The sequence below is a fragment of the Barbus barbus genome (assembly GCF_936440315.1).
Source record: "Barbus barbus genome assembly, chromosome: 14".
Lineage (NCBI taxonomy): Eukaryota > Metazoa > Chordata > Actinopteri > Cypriniformes > Cyprinidae > Barbus > Barbus barbus.
This window is the reverse complement of record NC_136742.1, coordinates 14,696,885-14,724,859: the sequence shown is the minus strand read 5'-3', so window position 1 is coordinate 14,724,859 and position 27,975 is coordinate 14,696,885. Positions and strand designations below refer to the sequence as shown.

The 27,975-nt window shown below is 39.4% G+C and overlaps 2 protein-coding genes across 3 annotated transcripts in view; one reads left to right on the top strand and one right to left on the bottom strand.

Annotated features, from left to right (window-relative positions):
- LOC306880185 (creatine kinase B-type-like) overlaps window positions 1-27,975 on the top strand; it is a 985,569-nt gene that overhangs the window by 659,083 nt on the left and 298,511 nt on the right. The window lies entirely within an intron of this gene.
- The window catches only part of LOC306880039 (protein jagged-2-like), a 49,406-nt gene that overhangs the window by 20,484 nt on the left and 947 nt on the right, over window positions 1-27,975 (bottom strand). For both annotated transcript variants that reach the window (XM_079433309.1, XM_079433310.1), the window contains exons 3-6: window positions 9,428-9,482; window positions 6,163-6,420; window positions 3,854-3,914; window positions 54-184 (exon numbers count right to left, since the gene is read on the bottom strand). In XM_079433309.1, coding sequence (XP_079289435.1) covers window positions 54-184; window positions 3,854-3,914; window positions 6,163-6,420; window positions 9,428-9,482 — 505 coding nt within the window. The remainder of the gene's footprint in view (window positions 1-53; window positions 185-3,853; window positions 3,915-6,162; window positions 6,421-9,427; window positions 9,483-27,975) is intronic.

The following is a 27,975-nucleotide window of genomic DNA, read 5'->3' as shown; positions in this document are numbered from 1 at the left end:
TTCAAAAACTAACTAGGTCAAACCATCAGTATCAGCGCGTTTAGGACCCTTACCTTTATTGCAGAGAAGGCCGCCCCAGTTCTTCTCGCAACTGCACTGCCAGGGTATGTCACAGGTCCCGTGCAAGCAGCCGGGGTAAAGCAGACACTCGTCACAGAACTGGCCCTGCCAGCCGTAGTTGCATCTGAAAACAACATAAGGGTGTTAACACTTAAAGGACCGAACCACCATTTAATGACAGCCAGGAACAAACATACAGCTGCGCATCGCTGCGCTGACACCAAATCTTAGACAAGGCAACATTCCGGGCGACAAAGGTTAAGAACACTTTGACGACCGCGCAGACACGCACTCCCCCCTTTGGGCGGTTTTGTCGCACCCTGGGGGTGCAAAGGGAAATGCTGGACAGGGGTTAACTAATCATTGGTTTATAGCAGCACTCTGTTATTCCAAGGCCAGTGGTGCACTCTCTCCATCCACCACCACCACACCCCTCACCCAGCTGTCTTGTCATTTCTGAGCAGGCTATTTTAAGACAGCTCTCCTGCAGAAGAGGTATGGCCTAACTCCAGCTGCCGAGTGGAGAGAGGCTGTCTGCATATCTCGAACTCAGTGTTTTGAAGAGAGAGAAACGGCATAGACCTAACACTTACAAGCCTTACAGATAAATACTGTGGTGGTACCAGGGTAATACTATGGTACACAGAGAAATAGACAGCACTGAATGATTATCTTATTAATTTGCCATGCAATTCACATGGTACTCCCAGTAATAACATGCTTATTTATATATTAAAGTTCATATTTCATGATACATAAAAAACAAGGGTAACACTTTACAAAAGTTAAGCATCAGATGAACTAACAATTAACAATGTTTACAGCATTTATTAATCTTGGATAGTGTTAATTTCTACATGTTAAATCATAATGCATTTTAAATATTCACATTCAATTAAATTAACATACTAACCTAAACTGAACTAAAAGTGGACAATAATAATTTATAAAATTGACTTAATAAATCTGTAAAAATATAAGTTAATTTATACATATAATATCGTTTAAGTTAATATATAATACATAAATGTAACAATACATCAGTTTGAATATCAAAAATGTTAATATTTAACATTAAAATAATATTAATAATATTAATATTATTAACATTAACATGTAGAAATTAATACTACCAAAGATTTATAAATTCTATATCTGTATTGTTTGTTATTAATGACACTAAACGTTACCAAATGAAAGTATAATTAATTATACTTTTATCAGTTTAATATTCTAGTATTACATGTCTTTACATATAATTTTTTTTCTCCATTTATCTAAAGGTGATAAAAAAAAAATAAAAAAAAATTAGGACCACAATGCTCAGTTTACATCAACTTCAAAAGCATTTAAGGTGAAAAAGCAATGGTGTTTACTCACTAAATAAGGCAAATGTGCTCTTCGAGGAGGTGGGCGAAGTGGATTTGGCCACTGCATACACACCTGACACATTCTCTGCATGGAGGCCTTGATCCAAATCCACTTTTAACATTTCCAATGTCTCTGAAATAGCCCCCCAGATCTGTGCCCAAGGGGCAGCCCAGAGGCTGGATTACTTACACCAGAGCATACACAGCCTTGCGCTGCCCAGTAACAACCTTACTAGTATAGTATGAAAGAGCATGTAGGCAGCAGAGTGTGTGGGGAGAGTCTGAACCCTGCCTGTGCACGGGGGCGTTCAGCTCTGCCGAGCACTGCCAAGCATAAGCTTGCTCACTAATTTAGAGAAAGAGAAAGTTGCATTGCATTTACTTTGTGTGTCAGGACATGTCCTTTCCGACCATAAAAAACACCTTACACTTAAATCATAAGTGCATTTATGTTTCATTTTGTTTTCACATTTGATTCCCAGCATGGGTTTGTAGAGGCTACACAAAGTATTAGTGCACTTAAAGGGGTAGTTTACCCAAAAATGCGGATCCAAACATATTGGACTTTAGCTATGTAGACAAAAACTTTTGAAACAATCTTCAATGAGTAAATGATGACTTATGGAATTATGCTAGACCTTTACATTTACATTTAATCAATTGGTTATTATGATATGAAAAATAACACAACCCAAACCAAACAAATCCAAAAAATAAAAAGTCGACAAGACTGATATGATACACTTTTGGCAAAAATGTCCCAACACTTTTTGCAGCCCAATAATAATACATCTACTGGTTAATTGTCTGTGGCAACCTCAGTCCTCTAGTCTCCACCTCCTTCCTTCCAATGACTATCAAGTTAATGACGGCAGGGAAGCGAGTCACCACATCCTGCAGGGGAGTGAGGCTTCGCAAATGCTCAGAACTTCCCAAATATTCAAACTCTGAAATAACATATTGGCCTCTGCTTCCTAGCCCCGGTTCCAGAAACTCTTTCTTCCAGGCCATCAAGAAACTTGGTTACATGATGTCCTTAAGCATGTTTTTGGCCCTAGCGTCCCCTGAGACGCTACTCTTGGCCTTTCTGATGTCTGAGGCAGAAAATACTCATGTCGGTTTGAAACCGCTCCGGTCTCAGAGAAGGCAAAGGAGGGCAGAAGAATGAGGCCGGGTATCTGTGCGCAGTAGTAGTAAGGACTGGAAAACTGAAGCGTGAAGGGTCCTTAAGTGTCTGAATGATTGGTTGTTAAAAGATTCCAGTATGTCATCATTGTCTAGAGTGACTTCCTGGCTTAGACACCTCTGGATCTACTCATTCCCTGCCCTTAGACACAGTGAGGTTGTAGGTGGCATGAGCAAAAAGCTTTCCTCATGCCAAACACTAAGAGCTTTTCCTGTGGCAAAGGAAGAAGGCAGAGCTAAGCTACAGGAAAAGACCGACAGGAGAATGCGATGTGGGATGGTGAGGTGGATTTCAAGCTGTGCTCAAACACAGGAAGCATCAGAATTTCCTGTGACAGTAAGAGCAAAATACCACCATTTGACATAATTATCATATGATGACAATGTCCAAAAGGCATGTTGGGTCACTGCTTTTGGCAACTTTCCAAAAGTCCAATTGAAACTAGGTTTTAACAGTTTATAAAGAAAACTTGGAGCCTTTGCAAAACACGCCATGTGAGTGGCTAGTGCGCTATGAGAGGTTAAAGTCTTCAGAAAGTTTTTAACAGCACTGCTATGTGGTTGCTACAGTGTTTTGGGTGGTTTATGGATACCAATCTGAAGAATACTAGACATGATTCAGTTCATTTTTTGCCAGTTGTATCATCTGCCAGAGGAAAACTGGATTGCTTAGTGTAACAGGAATTACATACTGAAGGATAGGATAAGGATCTTTCCTCCAGCAGTTTAATACAAATTTCTGAAGAGACTCGATTGCTTTATATCATGAACAGATTTAAATTAGACTTTTATTCATATATAAACATCAATCAACACACATACAACATGCTCAACCGCAGCTGTGTGACACTCAAGAACAACACACTGGTTTGAATATGATTAAAAGTCTTATGGGTTTAAGGCGACATGAGGTTGAGCAATTGATGACAGAATTTTCATTTTCATTTTTCCTGTTGCCCTTAAAGTATGAGCAACAGTAATTGTGATGCCTTAATGCATTTCATCCCATCAAATGATAATCGACAGCTTTTAAGCACTCCAGAGAAAGTATAGCGTGATCAAAAAAGCAAATCAAACAAAAACAGCTTGCACAAACAATGGCTTCAGTGCACTAATTAATTAATGGAAAGGTAAACAAATGAAAAGACCTTATCAGCATGAGCACATATGGCTCTGCTGAAATTAAGAAGCCAGATTAGCCCGGCCAACCAAGCATGAAATGATGCTCAAACACTTACTTGCATTCTCCAGGCACTGTACAACCTCCGTGAATCAGATTACAGCCCTGCTTGCAGATTGCTGAGAGAGGAGAGGGATGAGAGGTCAGTCTTGTTTGTTTGTGTTACCTTACAAGAGTGACTAGATAAATTCATCATGCTCGCTGTGACAAAAGACAACTTTATGGCCCAAACACACATATACACTTGCCTCTTTCTGCCCCTGTTACGCCCACCTACTCATACTCTTGCTCATTAGGATGGTGGCTGGTGATTTACTGCCTTTCTTTATGTGTGTGCGTATACACACACATACGCACTTACAGCATCTAAACAGAGGTGTTTAGGTTGCCTACAGTGGTCGGGTAAAGACATAAAAAACCCCAGCATCACTCAGATTAATTGAGCTAATGGAAAGTGTGACTCCAGGACCGCAGAGGTGTCGTTTACAACACAATCTCACCTCCAGGCAAAGGAGCAAAGATTACAGGCCTGTGAAAACACTGATAGCAGCAGGTCTCTTTACAGGGTGGTAAAGGCCAAGATTTAACAGGGTTTCTTTTTATACGCTTCAAGACATTAGCCAGCCCTAGTTCATCCTTCATGAAGGGCAACGTGGCTAATAACACTTGGCTAGATATTGAAGATGCCAGATAAATCATTACCATTATACTATTAAATGTAATCTCAAAATGAATCTCATTTTTTCATACTGTATATTTCTATGACGCCTAAATTAACTTGTAGCCAGGGCTCTAGACTGCGACCATTTTTTGAGAGTGTGCGAGTAAAAATTTGACGTGGTTGCACTTGTGCGAGTGCATGGTCTGCGCTGCTCCAAAGCTTCTGCATCATACAGCTTGCGCTGCAGAGCCACGGCACATTATAGCAGGAGTCAGATTTCACCGATCACGTGAAGAGAGGCGCTTTCAGCGCGAGCGCTTCGTGGGTAGAGCCTGGTTTATACTCGTGGACGGAGCGCAACGGAGGATTTGGTTTTCAAACTAAAGTAAAAGACCGCTTCTTAAACCAGAGAAGGTAAACATGTTGGTATTCTTGTAGAAAAAAAAAAACATGCAAGTCCGGTCAGCGACAGCCAGTTTAGTTTTACTTTTCTTTTTGTTTTCGTTTTGAAAAGCTTGTTATCTTTGCTGTTTATGTCACGTTACTGTAATTTATTAGTCGGTACATAATACAGCATGTGATGTGTCCTATGCCATGCCTCGTCTTATTCGTTTTTGTTGATAATAAATGATATGCAAGACAGTTTGTCATTGCAGCCTACTGTTTTCTTGTAGTTGTGCTTTTTAATTAAGAATAACAATGAATCCATCTTTTGTTTTAGTCTTAAAAAGTGAAAGGTGTATAGATATAAGCAAAACAGACAATTATCTTTTCTTGTAAAACGTGACATTAAGAATTTGAAATTTAAAGCGTTAAACACTCAACAATAAACGTGGAACACACAACTATAATACATTATCCATTCACCACACTCACTAATTTTATCATTTCTAATTTGCACATACTTGACCTGTACATACATAGTTGTCTATATTATATATTGCGTTTTTGCTGCTTTGTACATTGCCTTTTGGTTAATTGTTGCTATTCTTTTATTATCTGTCCTGTTGCTGTCTTTCTGTTGCACTGTGGAGCTTCTGTCACTACAACAAATTCCTTGTATGTGTTAACATACTTGGCCAATAAAGCTCATTCTGATTCTGATTCAAAATTTAAAAATCACAAATAATACTGATGAAAAAGAACGGGTTGAATGTTGAACCACTTTCGTTACCATATAACTATAAACTATGATAAAAGTTCATCAGCATGCATTGATTAATCAAATGTTGTATCAAAAAACAAAAAATAATTTGCAACCAAATTATGTGCTCGTACGACCAACTGAGAAAGTTAGTCGCAAAAGTGCGACCAGTGGGAAGAATGAGTCTCGAGCACTGCTTGTAGCATATATAAAAAAAAAAAAAAAAAAGATTTTAGTGCAGTATTGTTATTGTTAACTACGACAACTATAATTGTTTGTTAACTGAAATAAAACTGGCATACATTTAAAAAAAAATATTAGATAAACTTAAACTTTGAAATACTGCCTTTTCAACTTGTAACTGAAATAACTACTAAAAGTACTAAAGTATTAAAATAACTAAAACTGGAATAAAAATAAAGGTAAATAAAAAGGTAAAAAATAAAGGTAAAGGTAAAATCATAAAAATAATTTAATATTTTAAATATTTAATATTTAGACTGCATAAATAACATTAAACTGCAATGGTAAGTACAAAATACTGATAGTCAACATCACTCACCTGTCTGGCATTGCTCTCCCATCCAGCCGTCTAGACATACAATATTTCCTGATGGATCGCAGCGGTAATGGCCAAAGTAGTCGTCTCTTGGCCGGCACTGTTTGTTACATTTACTCCCATAGTAGTTCTCATCACATCTGACCCGGATGCGGTACTCAATGTGGGCCGTGATGCCGGGGTGCCGGATGGACTGCCAGTGGTCTCCGGGATTCACCATGCTGGCATGAATGTGTCGCTCGATCAAATTCTCCTCTCCAGCTGAAAAAAAGTAGACTATACATAAATCTTGCACTTTGTTAATGGTCTGAATGAAAAACTATATTTTGAAACAGCATGGTTAAGAGATGATCAACTTGTAGTCCAACTAGTAACTATTTAATTAGATACTAGATTTGATATTTTAGCTGTGATTGATTTATACTGTCATTTTAGTAAAATATTTCTAAAATGCAACTTACTCATTCCATTAATTCACATGTCTAAGACGGAGCTAAAACACAGTCACACAACCAGTACAATGTGATAACAAATGGGTGTGTAGATCAGCTGTAAGACAAGAGACAGGACAGACCCTGATTTAAAACTATAAACTCGCCAGTGACTCAGACTATCCTGTCCTTGCCAACTTCCTGCCTCTTAAATCCATTCAGACAAATCACTGCACAACAAAGACACTCACACATGAATGACACCATTGACAAAAAGGCTTTTCAATCAGCTCTCGGTTAACCATCCGAAATCAAGTGATTTGTCATGGACATGATACCACCTCAAATCAGGAGTGAGGAGAGGTGTGGTATTGTTTTTCTAAGTGACCAGACTTACGCTTTTCAGTAAGCAGGCAATAAAATGGGCAAAAAAGACCAGAATATTATACAGACTTAGGCTTGGACCAGTAACCATCAAGCAACCATCCAGAACACCCTAGCAACAGCACTGAAATGCCCTAAAATCACTCTGAACACCTTAGCATCATAGCAGTGACTTACACAAGCAAGCACCATTTGCCTTTCTAGTGAGTTCTAGTCAAAATCTAGTTCTTCTAATAAAAACGTTGATGTCTGGCCAGAGGGAGGGGTGCGAGTTTGACTGCTGTTACCAGGGAGATCTGGGCAAGAGCGGCAGGCAGAGGAAGCCACGGGTCTCCATAGCCGACCACTTTCAGCCCTAGCTGTCCTTGAAGGACCTGGATCCCACCCTAGTCCTAATCATCAAGCACACTGTCCACCAGGACACGGACCCTCGACACGACAGTGAGAGCGGTTAGCGTTCACATTAAGAGCTCCATTTTCGTGTGGGGCGGAGATATCAAAATAAGGGTGAGGTCCTATTGGGATATGGGCGTGTTTGTTTTGGTGCTTTCAAATATCAACATCGTTTGGCAAAAATCGCTTAGTGCACCTTTAAGGATTGGAATTTAAACTTAAAATTGAATAGCATTAAATAGAAAATGGTGTAAGCTAGTTTCCAAGTTTTTATGTGATTATCATATAACAAAAAATAAATAATAATAATAAAAAAAAAAACAAGCAAACCAAACAAAAACAAATGAACAGGTTTCACTTTATTTTGATGGTCCCTTTAACACATTCTGTTGACTAAGTAATGTTGCACCTACTTGTCTACTAACTAGAGTGTTAGTAGTGTTTTAGTAGACTGGTAGGGTTAGGGTTAGAATAAGTTGACATGTACTTGCAAAGTTACTCAATCAGTAGAATGTCTGTTGGGAGACCTTCACAAAGATTTAGCAGATATTAATCAGACAGTCTACTATTACTCTAATGAGAATATGTTGACATGAAGACGCAAAGATATTTATTGTCAACAGAATGTTGAAAAGGGACCATCAAAATAAAGTGTTACCAAAAAACTAACAAATTTAGTCAGTCTGGTGGTCAGTATAGCTCAAACACTGATTAAACAAAACCAGACACCTGCATTGCGTTTCTCTAAAGTCATGCTCAACGTACTCCTAACGAGCAAACTCCATGGAGAAGAGGCCTACAAGATGCTTGACTCACTGCAGTGAGTCAAACAAGCATCCTCTGGACCACTGTTTGGGGCTGAAATGCATGCAAAGATGAAAACGAAAAACAGGACGTAATGACTTCAAGCAGAGAGAGAGTGTTTGCATTTGGAGTTGTACAGACACTGGGATATACAGTGATTCTACAGATCACATCCGCAGATCAAAGCCAGGCTCCCCCTCTGTATCTCCCATTTTACCAGCGGTCACCTTTCTTTTGCATACGTTGAATTCCTCTGCCTGACCCTTTCCTACCGACAATTCCTCAAGCCAGACAAAGGCGGCGGGAGAAAACAGGATACAGCTGTGGAATTATGGTGCCAATCTTGTTTCCCCAAGATCCTTACACGATGGAAGCCCCCCATGAACCAGGGTTAGGGGATTACAGCCCAAGATCTCATATTCAGTTGAGATTTTCACTCAAGTATGAAAAAATTTGAATGTGTTTAACACATGTGGGCCTGAAGGAAATAAAAATAATTGCAGTTCTGCTTGCTTATGACTCTCATCAACAGATCTGTCTTACAAACCATAGTAATCCTAACAATTGAACATTATCATGCTTGCTGACTATGTGGCAATAACTCATATCTGTTATTTAGGAGTATGACTCACTATTTAAGATCCTCGGGGCATTTCACCCAGCAGCTACAATCCATAAAGGCCTTCAGATTCTCAGGTTTATTGGGAAATCTTGGTGGACTTGTGTGCACTACTGAAGCAGGTGTGGAAGACACAAGATTGTGCTCGTTTGAGCCTTAAACCACACATTTGCATGAGGTTCCCAGCTCTGGAATGCTTTTGGAAGCTCAGGTAGCGATTCTTGGGTAAGCAACATCTCAATAATTTTGTCAAAAATGATGAGCCCCTGCTTAGTGCGGTTAGAAATATCAAACTCAATGCATACCTCCAACCCTTTATATCAGTACTACCTACATGAAAACTGACAACTTTTACACTTAATGCCCACAACAAAATCCTTAAATAACCCCATGCATGCTCAATAAAACCTTGACAGGCCCCAACTAATTCCCCCACGCTAAAATTACAGCACGTCAGCGGGGCAGCTTTAACGCTTTCATCTCATCCTCAAGTATCTCCACATACAAAGTCACTCTCTGAAGCACAAAACTATAGACTAACAACGCTCAACAGCCATTAGGAGCATCAAACCTAAACCAGAAAGGCTACAGCAGCCTGCGGCAGTAAATCATATAGCGGTTAAAGAGGAATACTCACTGTTCTGAGTGGAATTATCCCAGTCCCAGGCTTCCAGGATGAGTGTGTAGGATCGCTGAGGGAGAAAGAGACAGAATGTCATTATGAGATTAAATATTAAAATGCTATTGAAGATAACAAAAAACAAACGTATATATTTAATGCTAAAATATCCGGGTAAAAAGGTCCCACCCTCAAGATATTCTGATTTCTAGATATGGGTCAGGTACATCTTCCAAATATAAATGACATGTTTTATGATCTTTCAGGTGATGGAAAAAAAAAAAGAAAAAATAAATGAATAGCACACCTCCTCTAAACAAAACCTGAGGTGGTAGAAATTTATGCAGACAATTTATGCAGTTTTAATGCGCTTTGGATTAAAAGCGTCTGCTAAATGTAAATGTAATACAGAGCATAAGAGGTTTATTCAAATCCCTAACCTCAAATATGAGCAACAGAAATTGTGATGTTTGTCTAAGCGAACAGTACTAATGAAATGACAGAGATACTAAAGCTCCATTACAGTCCTCTCTCATGACAGCGGGCAGCATTTATAAGAGTTGAGTTACATTACACATGAGATGGAGGGAGAGATTTTCAGCCACACCTTGAATGCTCAAACTAAATCTGGAAACATTCTCGATGCTCGTCTGATATCTGAGAGTCCATCTACTAAAATGTTGTCCATAATCCCTACCTGAACAGATCAAATGATCAACTTGATCAACAAATGATCAATCTTCAAATGAGGAAAATAAAAAATTAATTGATGTGTTTCCTTTAGAGACAAGTTTATTCACACCATCTACTTACTCCTGACACTAGACAGGTACATGACACCACTTTTAGCACTTTATTCAACTTCACTAATCCACCTGAAAAGACAACTTTTCTCTCTCCAATTCTGTCACGTGTTAACTGCATGTGCTAACCGCTAGGCTTACATCTCCAGGCATGGAGAGTACGGATTCAGAAGTGTTTGTTCTTTTAAATTAAAATGCATGTCTGTGTGCTACTGGAAAGTTAAAAAAAAATCAGCTCTGGCGGGTAACGCAGTCAAATCACTAGGCAATTTGGCGGTTACTTTTCGTAAGTTATGTTCACTCAATGTCTTGGGGAAGTTCATGCGCAGGTTTAGCGCAAATACTGAACTCATGAGACAGCATGACATTATCGAGTATATTGCAAAAACCAAACACCTACAGAGTGCACGCATACACAACTTGATTAAGTCTGGTTAGACTAAGTTAGTGCGCGCGCGCATTTAGAGCGTGTTCTTTCACTGCAGGATTCAGTCTATTAATATGCATTCAAAATAATCACATAATTCAAGGGGACAGAAATTGTATATTTATATCAATTCATATAGTTAATCAATAATCACTTGAGAGTGCCGTTTTTTCTTTAAAAAAAAAAATCAGGTTACAAATGTGTTATTGATTTTATACAACAGTTCAATTAACAAGAAGTTAATATCAAGAGACTTATGTTTTAGACACCATATTGGCTGTTTTTGGTCTATTTCGCCAGCAAAAACATTCCAAACACAGCCACAGCGCTATTTTGCATCTCTGAGCAATATGATGGCGTTTTGTTCCTGAATTCTTTTCATTTTTTAAATAATTTCAAATATCAGTATTCAACAATTCATGTTTAAAATATCAAAATATTATTTATGCATTTGTAACTGCAGGTTAAAGCATTCCATGTCCCTCTGCATTAACACGTGTAAATACATCTAAATGCCACTTCAGATGCATCTTCTGTAAAGATTAATTTTCTTGATACTGATTTCATTTGTTTAGTAACAGCCTAAATGTATTATTATTATTATTATTATTATTATAATTGACTGATTAAAATGTAAGAATTTGACTGAAGAATATCAAAAGCTTTAGGAGTCAGCTGCCCACAGTAGTCCTTAAGATATCAGCACAATAACACACTCAGCAAAATATTGTCTAATTATCTTTATCGATACAATCCCAGAAAATACAGAGATATTTTTATTTTCATTTTTTTGTCAATATCACACACCCCTAGTACCGACACAAAATTATTTACAACAATTGCTTTGTCACGTCCAGTGTAGAGAGCCTCAAGCTGTTGGTTTATTTCCCTTTTTTTTTGGCTAGTAGAAGTTATGAATGGCCGGTAACTTAAAAAATTAGTAGCCAAATTGGCTGGTGAGTGAAAAGTTAATTTCAATCCCTGCAAATAACCATAAAAATAACTATATTAGCCTCCACACAAAAACATGATAACATTTTGTTGATTATAAAGCACACACTGCAGTAGTCATTTGCTCAAGCTCTGTAAAGTCAGGTGGATTCTGATTGGCTGTCATTGTTTTTAATGTTCATTAAGTGGAAAAATTATTGCTTTTGGCTCAGACTTTATTTTAATGTCCAATTCTCGCCAATAACTACAACTTTTGCCTTAATTAATAGTTAAGATAGTTGTTAAGTTTAGGTATTGGGTAGGATTAAGGACGTAGAATATGGTCATGCAGAATATGTGCTTTACAGGTACTCATAAAAAGCCAATATGCTGATAAAAGGCATACTAATAAGCAACTAGTTAATAGTAGGGCTGTGTATTGGCAAGAATCTGGCGATACGATATGCATCACGATACAGGGGTTGCGATACGATATATTGCGATACTGTAAGCAAGGCAATATATTGGGATATTTCTTATTTTAGGAATAGGATATATATTTTTTAGGAAAGCTGTCACTAAGAACACACCACCATATGCAAACCTTAGCAAAAAATAAATAAATACACTGGGAATACACTGGGATCTGCACTTGCAATAATCAGTCCCTATAACATTCAACATTATCGAACCACTTTTTGTGCAGTACGAGTAAAGGGGGAAATATTCAAGTGCTTACATGATTCTTTAGTTAAATGTATGTATAAAATGTATTTTATAAAAGATTAATTATATATATATATATATACTCTACTTTAAAGTTTCACAGTTTAAGTTTACAATTGTGACATGCAATGTCATAACATTTGATCTGAACAAAAAAATGGCATCTGCTTAATATCAATGAAAAATAAAGTGCTTGCAGGATTCCTAAAGAAAGCTAAACAATTGTAAAACAATAAAATAAATACAGATGTTAAACTTTATCAGAACTTTTCAACTTGGATTTCACAGGTATTTATGTTCCGCGTGGAATCGCTGAGACCGCGACGTGAGCACCGCCCCAGCTGCACAAAACGCTCCCAACACGAGAGAAAGCTGCAGCTGCACGGCGACTCTACCGCCCGCCGCGCCCCGCACAAAGGCTCTTCAACACGGGACGCGGCAGAACCGATGTTGCGCTCGCGCCGCGGTCCCGTGGCGGACATTAACACAAAAGCCCAAATGACGCCACACTTCAGCTTTGTACATCGAAACGAGAGCTGGAACAATTCTTTCATCCTCCATTACTGGCAGCGAACTATATTAACGCTAACATTAGTGGAGTGCCCTGATGCTAGTATTTCCTGTCACTGTTTAAGTTCAGAGATGAAGACTGATATCTAGCGGTCGGGATATGAACTCAAAACTAAACAACTGCCATGAATCTTGTATGATTTTTATTTTTTTTTTAAATATCGATATTCCGTTTTGGAGAATCGATACAGTATCGCCAAATAAAATATTGCGATACTCCCGTGTATCGATATTTTCTTACACCCCTAGTTAATAGTGAGAATTGGTCCCTATACTAAAGTGTTACCTGTTTTTTGTTATAAATATGGTGTGGACCAAGTCTCCTAAAGTTAGAATGATACTGTAGTTTTCATTAGTTATTGTCTTTGGCGTGAACGGCCTTTTAGCGAGTCACTGTCAATGTCTTTGCAGTATACATATGCTCACTAGAATTGCGAAAACAGGTACTGGCTGTATGGTCACATTAAACAACAAAGAACTATTGAACTATTGAAATGGTAATCCAATTGTAGGCCAAATGTAGACGGAATAATCTGTATACATGCTATAAATACAACATCTAGGTCTGTTAGTCTGACTTCAGAACAACCTTAACCAGACTAACATATTTATATTATTTTAAAGAGACTGATTACGGTTTTGGTTCTACTGAAATAAAACCTTTAAAAAGTGCACGTAAACCCACCGAGCTAGTTGACCTGTTCGATTTACACATCTCCAGAGGTGGAGTGAGAGGGGCAGAGCCAGACAGCATGGTTGGAGAGGTTGGGGGCTGTGGGCTGGTCTGGTGGATGCAGTCAGGGATTAGCGGCAGCACCAGGTCTGTCTGGATGGGCTGGAGTGGGAGGGCCACATATCCATGCAGACGTACAACAGATGCGTCTTAAAAACATTGGATTATTTGACATGAACGTGGATCATCCCACGACATGCTGCAGGGCTTCTGACCTCTCCTCCCATCCCCCAACACGGGGGGCGGCCACTGTGAGAGAGCGTATTAGTGGGGTCTCGTGTTAGCGAGCATCTACGTGGACGCGAAATGCGTGTGTTTGTGTGCGCACGCTTATCTGTACATGTGGATTTGGTCCAAAGCTCCTTCAGTAAATGAATATGCTGGATTGATCCGCTTGGCCTAGCACATGTGGTCATGCGTAGCCGAGCATGGCATGCGCGCACCCGAGGAGAAAGGTCAGAATGTCAGGGTGTATGCGCGTGAGAGGGAGAGAGACGCAGTAGCATGGGGACGGTCCTGTTCCCACACACTCGGTCTCCGATTAGCTGGATTATGTGACAGCTGCCCAAAGGGCTAGATGCGGATAAAGACTAGTGGGGGAGGTGACCAATGAACAAAGACCTCCATCTAAAACCCATCACTGCAAGACACCATCAACCGGAGTCTCGTAACACTCAGAGAACATTCCTACGGCCACACACACACCCCGACCCCTAGAAGTGGCCCAACACGCAATGGCGACACAAACGGACCCAAACAAACTCCCTTGGAGATGTATGTTGCAAGTAATTCTTCCCTCCTTATCGTGGACTACTTATGATGATAGTAAGGATATTTATAGTGGGCTGTGAACAAGCTAACACAGACCGCCTGGCTCAGATGTGCTTAGGAGGGTAGGCATCAAGCGAACCTTCGGGCGATAGAATACACTCATGTTGGGACGTTAAACCTGTAAACACCCTAAGTGTGTGTGTGTGTGTGTGTGTGCGAAAATAGGTGGGTGGCTAGTGGGGTTGTGGTGGAGGGAACCACAGGTGCAAGTTCCCACAGTCAGTGGATGGGGCAGTTTAAAGAGGGGCAGGGCCGACATTAGTGGGGGCTGAAGTGAGAGAGGCTAAGAATGACCCTGTAGACCTTTCATCAGGCTTCTCATCAGCTTCAAAAGGCTCCCATGCCGCAGTTTCAATTGGAAACTGTTTCAATTGCAGCCGATTGCGCACACACGCAATCGGCTGCAACACTGACGCATTCGCACACAAGACCCTACTCAGTGCAAATCATATGATTATTACATTAAACAATGTTACTTTAACCAAACTATTATCACCACATGACAGGATTATGCCGGGATCTTCTTGCTAAGAAGGGAAAGTTTTTTCCTCCGGCAGTCATGAACAAGTGACGTCCAGCTGACAGGGAGTGCGAGGCAGCCTGAGAGCTTTCACACGCCTTATCTAAAGTAGCGAAGCCTTCAGCGCCATGTTAATACCCTACAAAGAGAGTGAACGAGAAAAGAAAGAAAAATGGGTCTGACATGGGACTGAAGGAGTCCAATAGAAATCAACATAGAAACCGCAAAAAAAAAAAAAAAAAAAAAAAAAAAATAGGTCTCTGTTCCTCTGTGAGAAAACGAGTACTTAATTTCCTCATCTGCTTTTGGAAAAGGAACTGCAGAGAGAGGCAAACTTCCCTTGTCTGACCTGGCAGGAAGATATCATCCCCACCCACTCTGTAGACTAGGGTTGGGAATCGAAAATCGATTCCAATTCCAGAATTGGATACTTAAGGTCAGGAATCGGATACTTGCTGTCAAATTAAAATTTCAATTCCGCCTATTGATTCCTATGCGCTTTTTTTTTCTTCATTTGCGAGGACCCGACCTAGCGATCTGCCATAACCTTGCTCATTAATATCTCAGTATAATATCTGTGATAGCTAAATATGTTGCAAGAAAGGTGTCACCACCAACATGACAAAGCACTTTAATGTAATAAATCATTAAAGATCGCAAACACGATTCAAACACCAATGTGATTCTATTCCTATTGCAATGATTCATCGGTTTCATTCCCAAACCTTTGACGTGTGTGATCACAATGTTGCTAAAATGCGGATAAAGACTAGTGATGTTGTGATCACTCGGTTCGTCCGTGCAGCGTACGATCACATCAGTGTTGCGTTTGCAGCTGCCATATATATGAATGAAACAACTTCAGTCTTTCCAACCACACAGTATCATTATTTCTGTTACAAACATTCAAATGTTTATAGTTCAGATATAAACTCTGATGTGTATGGTAGCGATTAAAATAGAGTAAATCACCTTTTGAAAGTAATTTGACACTTCAAATGAAGATTACATTGTTATGCCAGTAGGTGGCGAAGAGGCTGTCAAAATTAGTGGTCAACCGATATAATCACCAAGGCCAATATATCGGTCGAGATTTGGCATTTTTCACATATCGGCATCGGCCGATAAGTTTTTCCTGTTTGGCCGATGTGTTCGAGGAGGGACTTTTATTTTGACGGTGCTGAGAATGGCAGGGCCTGAGCACACAGTGCTCAAATTCTTCCTCTTCTTCGCTGTCGTCGTTAACAGTTCTGTCCAATACGGATAGAAGGCCAATAATCAGATAGAATGGTTAAACAAAAGGAATTAAAATATACAAAAAAGTATTTTAACGATTGCTTTTATATTATTAGTAATAGAAAGGCAAACACTATACTACTTTCTCGTTTGCCATCAGCATTCAGCAAATATGCATTTACATAATTTAAACAGATCTTCGAATGTCTAATGAACATTTAATTTCACAAACCTTGCAAACTTAGTTGAATCCAGTTGTGAGATCTTGTGAAGTGTGCAATTGTATGCCGCGTATGCTCTGTGATGGTCAATCCGTGTGAATTGAATGCAGACAGTGCTTACTTTTTAAGTTTATTTTTATTAAATATTTATTTATTTATGAGAAATACTTTGTCATCTTAAGTATGTTTATTTTACACATTTATTTTTTAATCCATTTTCAAATTTCTTAAATGTTAATTAAAATAAATACAATTATATCAGCATTATATCGTCCACCCTGCTTTCCAAGATATCGGCATCAGCAGTCAAAAAAACTATATTGGTCGACCACTAGTTAAAATGTTTGTCTTTGAATCATACAAGAGATTAGTTCAAGAATGTTGATTTGTCCAGTAATGAAACAAGTACATCTTGAGTGAGCCATTGAATCATTCATTCATAAATTACATGTGATTGCTTAGTTGTCTAATGTTTTTTCTTCAGAATCATGAGAGAACTATAACTTCCATTGTGAAAAAAAGCTGTTAGATTCATAAGTTTTTCAAATTTAGATGGATGTCATATTGTCCCACACTCTTTTTTTGAGTGTCACACCATAGCAGTTTAGACAATAGTCCAACTTTTAAAAGCTCAAACTGACCTCTTCATCTTGTTCCTTTGGGATCCATTTTTGCATGCAAATACTTGTCTTATGGAAACGCAAGCGATCAAGGTCAGGTAAATCTGAAACTGGCCTAATTATATAGGGCTTTTTACCCGAACTAGCTATCTATTCCTAGTCATTTTTGAAACCAACATTTTACTGTTTAATACACTATATTCAAGTACATGTTCACAAACACACACACACACTAAACCTGTCACTCAAAGTCTAAGCACCAGTCGCACAAGTTCTGTGCCAGACTTTGACTGATTGTCCTCAGGGAACCCACAGGTCATTTATTAATTCCATGGCAAGCCCCCACAGCATAAATCTCCATTAATCTGGGATGTCAATCCCATCTTTTTAGCTGAACTGTTGACTGACACAGAGATTTGGGCCAAACTGAGAGTGAAGAGGCAGTGGACAACACTGACCGCAACCATCAACTACCACAAAATGTAAGACACCACCAGGCCAATTAAAGGACACTGAAAGGCTTTTTTGTATCATCAGCCTGGAACATGATGAGACTGTTTCCCAAAACTAATGGATTGTTTTGGAGCAGAGCATGTCCTCAAGATTTTGTGACGCAATAAGAAAATCCTAATTTCAGTTTGACATATTGAATTAGCTCAACATGATGCTGAAATCAATTTTCGATCAAACTATTTAATCCTTGTTAAGCAATAAGGCAATGAATGCATGCAGTTTTGAACTGCAGCTGAGCAAATAGAATACCGATTAGTGATGCACAGCATATCACCACATCGAGCAATATTAGAAATTAATGAATTGGTATCAGCTGATACTGTGAGTTTAATTGTGCATGTTCGTTTTCCATATTTTTGCACTCAAATTATCATTGCATCATCTAACGCTCACTCAGAGTTCATCTAAAAACTGTTAAATATAATCTTTAGCTAATCTCACAATCAATATCCACTTTTATACTGTGCATTATAATATTGCAGTGCAACAATTGAAGGACTTAAAATGATTAATTTTAGTTTTAAGTGTTTTATTTGTAATGTATTTAGAGAAAACTGAAGAAAATGGATACTTCGTTCTTTTATCAATAATTTATGTGTTCATCTATACAATTTCCAACAATTTAAGAATTGGAAGAAAATTATACAATTGAAGAAGCAGGACATCTAAATAAGCCGAAACTCTAAAACAATGTGTTCCGCAATGGTATATGAAAAAAGGTGGACATAAATCAAAAAGCCAACCCCCTTTGATAAATTCAGCACATTAGAGAACAAGAACAACCATCCCATTTAGGAAGTACAGTGAAATCAGCACAGACCAATTCATCAAGATACAAATATGTTCCTCCCCAGGGTCCTGCAGCCCAGGTCTGATCACAAATGAGGGCACTTTGTTCTCACCGGCCCAAATGTAACGACCAGGTCTCAACGATTTGTGCTCTCTCTCGCCCCCTCTTCAGTCGGTCAACCCTATATTGATCACTCATCCATCTTAAATTCTAAACCCACAACCCCATTTTTTTGTCCGAAGTATCCAGCTCTCTCACAATACCAGCCACAACAACTCTCTGAGGAAAACAACATTGAGCTTGCAGTCTAATTAAACCAAAGGAAACAGCTCTTTGGATCTGGGTAATGACAGGAGAGCGGGGTGGGGAGGGGACAGGATCAAAGAAAATGGCTGGCAAAAATTGCTAGGGAAGAACCTGGAGGAACACCCTAACCCAACCTGTAGCTCAAGAGGGATTCTGGGTGGCTTTGATGGTCTCTCATTCTGAGAACAATCTGGAAAGTCTTTCCCACCCTCGTCGAAAACCCTTCCTTCAGCCCCAACTGAAACAGTTTAGCTGAAAAGGGATTTCTAGGTGGCTTTCATGTGAAAGGTCTTTCCCATCCATCCTCATCAACAACCTAACCTTGGATGAGCAATCCATGGCTATTCCATTCCAGAAATCCACTGTAGCAGTGACCTCTCCACACAACAAGTCCATTTGACACGACTCGTTTCGAATCAGTCAATTGTCATTTTCCACCAGGCTTACAGAGCACAAAAGCCAACAATGGCTTTGTTTAAGAGGCATTATGGCCCTGGGAGGACAGGAAGATGCAGCCCGACGTGCACTCTGGGCGCTGGAGCCAGTAAATGATATTCTGTGCTCGGTAACCTCCCCTCTTTCAGCAAACTCCCACACGGGGGTTAAGTTCCTACAGACACAATAATAAAGCACCATCATCGACTAAAATGCGTCTAGTTAACCTTACATACCCATGAGACACCATTATCAATAAAGCGAGTCGGACGAGAGTCCGGTGAGTCTGAAAGGCAGGAACACCAAGTGAGATGCAGAATTATGCTTGCGTGGTGCTTATCGCTGCAGACTTGGCTAACGAAGGGCACACTCTGGGTGAGTGTGTACACACACGGCCCATTTAGCATTCCGCTGCTATGCCAACAAGATCATTAGCAATGACAATACAACAAACTCCTCCCCTCTGGGTGCTAATTAAGCAGGAAGGGACGGCAGCGACCACAAACACACACACACACACACAGAGTAGCAGTCCATATAGAAACACAAGCAAAAGTGTGTAGTATGGGTTATCTTACTCACCCTGAGTACAAGGTTAGAAATTAAAGACAGTATAGTATAGTACAGTATAGTCATGAAAAAAAGGCTAATTACAAATCAATCACCAGAACACACATTGATCGCTCAGATCTTCTCAATTTCAGAGAAGGTTTAACTGCAGCATTTGTAGAAACTGAGACTAGTATGGCTGCTTGGCAGCAACAGAAACAGGCTGTGAGGTTGGAAGCTGCCATATCCCAGTGGGCACAGCTCACAGATCTCCCAAAGACGCCGGCCTGGATCAATGCTCACAGCTCTAAATCCTTCCAAACCATGTATTACACATTAGTCCGGCCATACTAATCTAAAGTAGGCTTCCAAAAAATTAACATGAACACATCAACCACATCTGTGAAACTCTTCCACCAGATAGCTGCTCCTACACTGGTGTTATAACCCCAATACGAAATGACAATATTCCAAAAACTGCTCATGGGCAACCTCCCATTTGGCAAGCAGCGCAGCCCCTCGGTTACTACAGTGAGGCGGCCATTTGACACCCTAGACTGCTAGCTCATCATCAAACCATCTGACAAGCCAGTTGTCTCCCTGTCGGTCTTGTCCAGTTACAGTACTGCCGATTACTCCGGTTTCAGCATCTAGTTAAAATGGCAGAGCCATTGCCCTAGTTGCAGTATAGCAAGCTAACCTGAGTACTGTTGTGGCCACATGGGCTACAACTCCATTACAATCATTATATTTTTGAACAAGGTCAGAGGTCAAACGGGAATTAAACTTGCTGCGCGGTAATGCACTTTAATCACTGCAGCACACCTGCTCACAATTCATTAGCCTACTAGCTCACACAGGAAGATGCACATGCATTAGTCAGACACAGTCACGCACGCGCCACATCCATGTATGCCAACACAGCAAAAACAATCAGGCCCCCCCTGAACATTCATACAGCTGGAAAGAAAAAAAACAATCATCATTCATGCTGTCATTTGTGAAACTGTGCTGAAGTAAAGGAGAAATTTAGTACCAGGGAGGTAGAGCATGATGGGTAGTTGAAAACAATTAGTTGAGCACCAGGAGCTAACAATACAAACGGTTCTCTCTCACACACACTAGCTTCCAGTGTTATTGGGAAGGGACGTCAGGGTTATGCTCGCTAACTCCCACTTCTGCAAGGACCCCATGTTTTCTATGACCCTTCTCAGGGGACAAAGAAAGTCCATTATAATTGCACTGCCTAATACAATCATGTCCACCACTGTGGCTCGGTACATTCAACCTAATGGAAGCTCTTCTGTTGGTAACCTGTTTATCTTGCACTCTTCATGAGGGCGACACTCAAGATCTCAACATACTCTAAAAGCACCGTCATGCTTTCTTACATACTCAGCTGAAGTACCGCACAAAAGAAGAGTGCTTTTTCTTCAGCTCTCCCTTCCTGATGCCAGGCCTAAAGGCACACACTAAGAATGGAAATTATAAAGAAAAAAATAACTATAAAGAGTATATATCATGATGATAACATTCTGTGTATTATAAGCACAAGCTGTAGTTGTTGTCTGCCATTTTAAATGCTCGAGCTCTTTAAAGTCAAGTGGATTCTGATTGGCTGTTGATGTTTTATAGTTTATCACCAGGAAAAAAGTGATTTTGATGACACTGCATTACCATAATAGCTGTGGTGTGGACTTCTCTGTTATTATAGAATTAGAAGGATTGATAAAACTTTGTGGTTATAGTTATCGTAGATGGTGTACTAGGGGTGGGCGATATGGGAAAAATATCATATCACGATTTTTTATAGAAATATCACGATTCACGATTTTTATCCCGATTCTTTGTTAGTTTTACTATTTTGGTTTTACAAGTTGTCTGAGCATTACAGCCAAACTAGAAAGACAAAGATGCATGGCAGATATTTAGGCCAAAGTGGGTGAAGATAAAAAATCTTTGTCATTATTTTATTTTTCTTATTAAAAAATAAGAACAAAGATACACATTACAAATACACATAATATACAAATAAAACAAACAGTGCTTTATTTCCAGGTACAATAGGTGTATTTAGCAGAGCATTCAATGAAATTGAATGAACAAATATAAAAATAAAACACTAGATAGACTGATTCCTAAAGCAACTGTATTAAAGTTTTGCAGTCAAGAATAGTGAGTGATTTTTCTCTTTGTGTTTTGTTGTTTTGTTAACGTTAAATGAATAGTTCCCCCACAAATTAATATTCTGTCATCTGTCTGTCAATTCTGTCATAATGTTGTATTTTTATATCATCATTTACTCAAAAGTTGTTTTAAACCGGAATGAGTTTCTTTCTTCTGCTGAACATTTATAAATGCCATTTTGAAGAAGGTGGAAAACCAAACAGTTGCTGGTCCTCAGTGACTTCCATAGGATTTTTCTTTCCTACTATCAAAGTCAATGTAGACCAGCAACTGTTTGGTTTTCCACTGAGTAAATAATGACAGAAATTAAATTTTAGGGTGAACTATCCCTTTAATGACAGTCGACAGCATGTTTAGTGTCCTGTCCCTTTAAGAGCTGCACGTATCTAATATACAGGCACGCATCCGTTTCTCTCTTAACTATTTACTTTCATTTTAGAGATAACCAACTCAGTCTGTATGTAAACCTTGTGTGTTTTGACAGTATTAGCGCAAAATATAACTTAGTTGAGTAATCAGGCGCTGTTAGACAGGCGTTTTAGTGCGCGTGCTTCAGGTGTATGCGCTCAGAACAAGCGCACGTCAGACCAGCGCGCGAATTAAACATTTAACCAGCAAGGCTTGTATGCAAATAATGTACTTTTGCGATCGCGAATAAGTGCAGTGTCCTGTCTGAGTAACTCTACTGCTGTATGTCGTGTTGTACAGTACATAGAGACGGCGGCGCCAGAACTGTATTTGACAATGTGCGCGGTAGCGCGATACTACGATATTTCTTCAAAAGCAGATCGTGGAGACATTTTTATCGTCCACGATCAAAAATCGTCATATCGCACACCCCTATGGTGTACACAGGCCTTAAAAAGATAGTTCACCTAAAAATGTAAATTCTGTCATTAATTATTCACCCTCATGTCGTTCCAAACCTGTAAGACCTTCATTCATCTTTGGAACACAAATGAAGATATTTTTGATGAATTCCGAGAGCTCTCTGACCCTTTCATAGACAGCAAGGATCCCAACACGATCAAGGTCCAGAAACGCATTAAGGACATCAATAAAAAATTACTCGAATCAACAATTTCTTCTCTTCTGTGTCAGTCTTCGACATGTGTTCACGAGAGTACCGTGATACGCATGCTGTCAAATGAACTACTTTAATGATCTCCTTACTACCTTTGTGGGCCTTGAATAGGGTCAGAAATCTCTCAGGTTTTCATCAATTGGTGTTCCGAAGATGAACAAGGGACTTTCAGGTTTGGAATGACATGAGGGTGAGTAATTAATGACAGAATTTTCATTTTTGAGTGAACTATCACTTTAAACTTGTCAGAACCCTACCACAGCAATCATGTTACCAAGAAGTGGGTTTTCAATTCAAGCATTCAAGTCATTAATCGATTAACAGCATTTTGGCAGAGGCCCTTCTAAATAGACTGTTGTCATGGGTTTAAAGAGTCCATCATGTGGGAGTGATGGAGTAGGAAGTGCCTGGCTCATACGCTTCACGAAGAGTCCAAACGGTCTCCCTAGATCTCATTATTTCAAAATCCCCGTACCCCTGTAAAATAGCTATTTTACAATTAAACGTGGTCAAAACTAGGTGGGAAAACTGTACGCGTTTACAAAATGCAACATAACCAAAGACAACCTCTCTCAACCCACATTGTATCATAAAAGGTTGCTTCATAAAGTCACCTCAGGCAAGTCGCCTCTTAATTGGTCCGGTCTCTCTGCTGCTAAAAATACCTCTACCATGACTGCTGCATTCAGAAGAGGGAAAATGCAGCCTTTCCCTTTGTTTAATGGGAAGACATGGGTACAAAAAGCCGTGCTCTGCCCCAGGTCACAAGAAAGAAAATGTTTATTGTGGTGGCAGAACAAAAAGCTATTTCAGGGTCAGGAAGGGAAAGAGAGAGAGTCTCACATCCAGCTAGAGATTCTTCATGATCTTAAACTTCCTGGTGAATCACCACAGCGGGTCTCCATGGAGAGACAGGAATCAATACTGGCTCTTCCTGTAACATCACACACCACTGCAGATGACTGCGAATGGTGCAGCCAGTTAAAACGAAAGCTACTATGCCTTGACTCGTTCATTTGATCTAGAGAGGTGTCACAGGCCAACTAGTCATATCCAATAACTGACCACTCTAGTAGTGAGGAGCTAGCATTTTGGAAACACTTCACAATATGGTTAATGCATTAGGAAATCACAAACTAAAGATGAACAACTGTTTTAACAGCATTTATTAATCTAGGTTAATGTTAATTTATAAATATACTTTAAGGAATGTTAAAATTGCATACATTTATAGAAAATGTATTAATGTTTTGCTAATTGTTCATGTTAGCAATCACACAAGTTATAATACAGAACCTTATTGTAAAGCATTGCCATACTTTCTGTTAGATAGTTTGTAAGTCTCTTGTAAAAGTTGTATGTCTACATTTAACATTTGTGTCACTTCAACATCCATACACAATCAGACAGATGTCTTTGGCTATTGCGTAGCTTTTCGTGCTGTTTTTTTTAAAGAGTCCCGCCACAAACTTTGTTTTTTTCTTTAAGACGCTGTGTCCAGTTTTATGATAGTAACTTTTAAAAATGTGTTTTCCATTCCGTCTATTTGTTTATGAACACTAGAACTATGTAAATGCTTCCTAAAAACACATCCAACTGCATATAGATCTTATTTTGTTTCAATGAATTTGGTACTATTCTTAAAAGGCAGCATGTGAAAATGTGACACTGTCCCAACCACGACTTTACCGTGGCTTCCGGTCAACCCCCATAAAAGGCAAAAAACAAAAACAAAAGATGGGCACTGCTTACTTGGACATTTTGAAGCCTTGGGGGAGCAGCGATCTATAATCAGTCCCAATCAACAGCCACCTGCTCTGATGCTGAACTGGACAATTACTGCTTTTTGTTGACCGGAGACTCAGCCAGCTGTTACCGGCTAATTACACAGTCAATAGTGTAATCAGTTGTGAGGCTCTAGCACTTCTTTCCCAGGTGAGACGAGAATGAGTGGCTTCGCTGAAAGACCAGTTAAGGGGGAAGGGAACTCGGAGGGCAACAGATAATTGTTTACTAAAGGCCCATGTAACGGTCTCCTAGCAACTGCCCAGCAAGCTCCCAATCAGGTATGGCTGACGCTGCCGTTTAGCCTTGAAGCATAGTGGTCCTCCACTCTGACGGACGGATACAGCTGCCGTCTCTATCATCAACATTCACTGCGCCACGAGAGAGGCTCTTTAATGTCTCTCAATTTCTTACGCTGGAGTTAAAACTGTAACTCAACTCTATGTTACACAACTGCAAGGGACTAGAACTAACAGATGAGGATCTTACTAACCTACTGGCTCAAAGTCTGCATTAAAAAAAACAATAAGATTAAGGGTGTATTCACACCTGTCTTGTTAGGTTCGACTGAATCTGACTCAAGTTTGTTTCCCCCCCTTGGTGCGGATATTTCAGCAGGGGTGTATACAGCAATTGCACTCGGGTGTGGACCAAACAACTGTACAGAGTCCCAGTTGAAGAGGTGGTCTCGGTCCGGTTTCAAATGAACTCTGGTATAGCTGAATGGACAAACCAATGAATGGATGACCTTAGCACACATGCGGTTTTGTTTACAATTTCTGGTTCACTTGCAAAAAGGGCAGTGTGAAAGTGAACCACACCAAAATAAAAAAATATATACAAATAAATCAACACTGTATTTGGTCCGGACCAAATCAAGCAAACTAGCGAACTTTACTGGTGTGAATACACCCTAACCGATAAAATCACCTAAGTGGAACTAAGTAGCACAGTGCATTTCAATCTTGATATGCACTTCTTAAAAACAAAAGATCAATCTTTAACTCCATGCAAATGTTTCCTGCATTCCCGCTACTGAATCCCAAAAGCAAAAAAAAGCCATATTTTACTGTAGTTTGCGGTTCAAATTTTATTTGATATGATAAAAACAACAAAATAATAGCAAAAACATCTTTCTCACAGGCTGCATTCAATAATACACAGCGTGAACAGTGTTGTCTGAATCACAAAAAAATGAACTAGTTCTTGTTAGGGAATCAAAACAAAGGATGCAACTAGTGTAGCCAAAATCGTAAACAAATGACTCTTTTGAGTGGAATATTGTGATGACTCATTTGGAAAGACAAATTTTACACTTTTAGAGAAGTCTAAGTGTAATTTTATAATAATTTTACACAAGAATAAAGACTGAAAATATTAAAAGCATATATGTTCCCACATTGTTATAACAAAACACTGAAAGAAATGCCATTTAAAATGTACTAGGATTCCACATGCAGTAGCAAAAGGAATCAAATTAAACTCAAAACTTTTATCAAATCAAATCGGGAAATCTGTATTGATGCTAATAAGCAAACTATCAAGGCAACAGAGCTTTACCAAAAAACAATCTCTGAAATCTTGACAAAAAAACAGAGATAGGCTAAAAGAAAATAAACTGCACCTCCGACAGGTGGCAGACTCAATCTCCAAGCCTCTGGGTGAGGTGCTAGATATCTTTATACAATGCACTAGATGAGGTTACACCGAGCACATCAAACAGATGTCCGGATGCACAGGCACTCAAGAACACATTCCTCTGGCAATTTCATGAGACACTGCAAACACACAGCATTTGAATTCAAACTCAATCACAGGCTTTCAGACACGGATCTACAACCACACATCATGTGATCAGAGTTATACAGGGACATAGGCAAAATTTCAAGCGGTGGTCAGAAGCGAAGCAGGTGTAGCATCAAAGGCGGCCCCGAAAGGGTCAGTTTGATAGCATGTTACACATTAACTTAAAAGGTTGAGTGGTTGTGTGTTGGGTTAGTTTAGGGGTCTGCCAGGTGAGTGTGTGCCTAACTGGGCTGCCGTCCAAAGCTGACAGTCAATACCACACGACATCTCTTTTTTGTCGTTGCTGTTGTTGTTTGCGGGTGTGACACCGAACTGCATAAGACATTGCAGCGATTTGCTACCTGATATCAGCATCAGTAATGTGCCTGCGTGTCTGGAGAGACACTTGATAAGTTTTTCACATATCAACACAAGGGAGATGCAAGTAGTACAAGGCTACCCTTACAACAAATTGCCATGGTAACTATATTTCCACTAAAATCCCAGTTACTAGTTATTGTGTACTAACTAATATAAAAGTGCAATATTAGCCACTATTGATAAAATATACAAACTGATCAAAAATCTAGAAGCTTCTCATTGTTTCAAGGTGATTCTAAAATCATTTATTAGCGCTGTATTTGTTGTTGAGCTTTTAGGCTACATTGTCATTTTTACCGATTAAAACTTTTTTTTAAGTATTATTTCATATCTGGATCTATGATTATTTTAACAAATGTTTCAAGTATTTTGAAGCAAAAAATAATAATTTGGTTATATCAAAGTTTGATAGGAAACAACGTTGAAACGCCTGCTACTTAAAACAACACCATGTTTCTCCTAACAATAAGAGCAGTAACTTCGGAGTTTTAGCTGAAACTCTGGTTGCCGTGGTACATTTTTGTAAACATAATAAGCTACAAAAGAGCGTTTTAACAAATTCACAAAAACCAGTAACACCACAATTACGGGAAGTGCAGCTGCCGCTGGATTGCGCGTCGTATTTGAATATCAAGTACACTAGAAGCTCTGAGAAAGATTCGATTCATTCGAAGCCTACCTAGTCAGCTTTATTCTCGCGCATGTGATGCCCAAAAATGAGACACAAGCAGACACGCGTGATATGTTGTTTCAAACCTGACTTTCTTCCGTTAGCAGAATGACAGTCCCCATTGACTTACAATGCAAGTGAATGAGGACTGTCCAACTTGTGCTCCAAGGAAAGCGAATAAGTCATACAGGTTTGAAACAACATGATGAGGGCGACTACAAGACAATGCATCTTATAGCAGCCAGTTTCAGACACGCACAGCCAAGTGAATGTCCTAAAGATAGCCGTTCTTAACCATTATAACCTTTTTCTACACATAAATCGTTAGGACACCGCAGCCTTACACGCCCACGATTAAAAAAAGAGACCCTGTCATCACAGTAACAATATAGTGCACTCAACTTCCGAGCAGTGGCATCTCACAGCTTTATTATTATTATAGCTCATGCAGAGACGCGCACTTA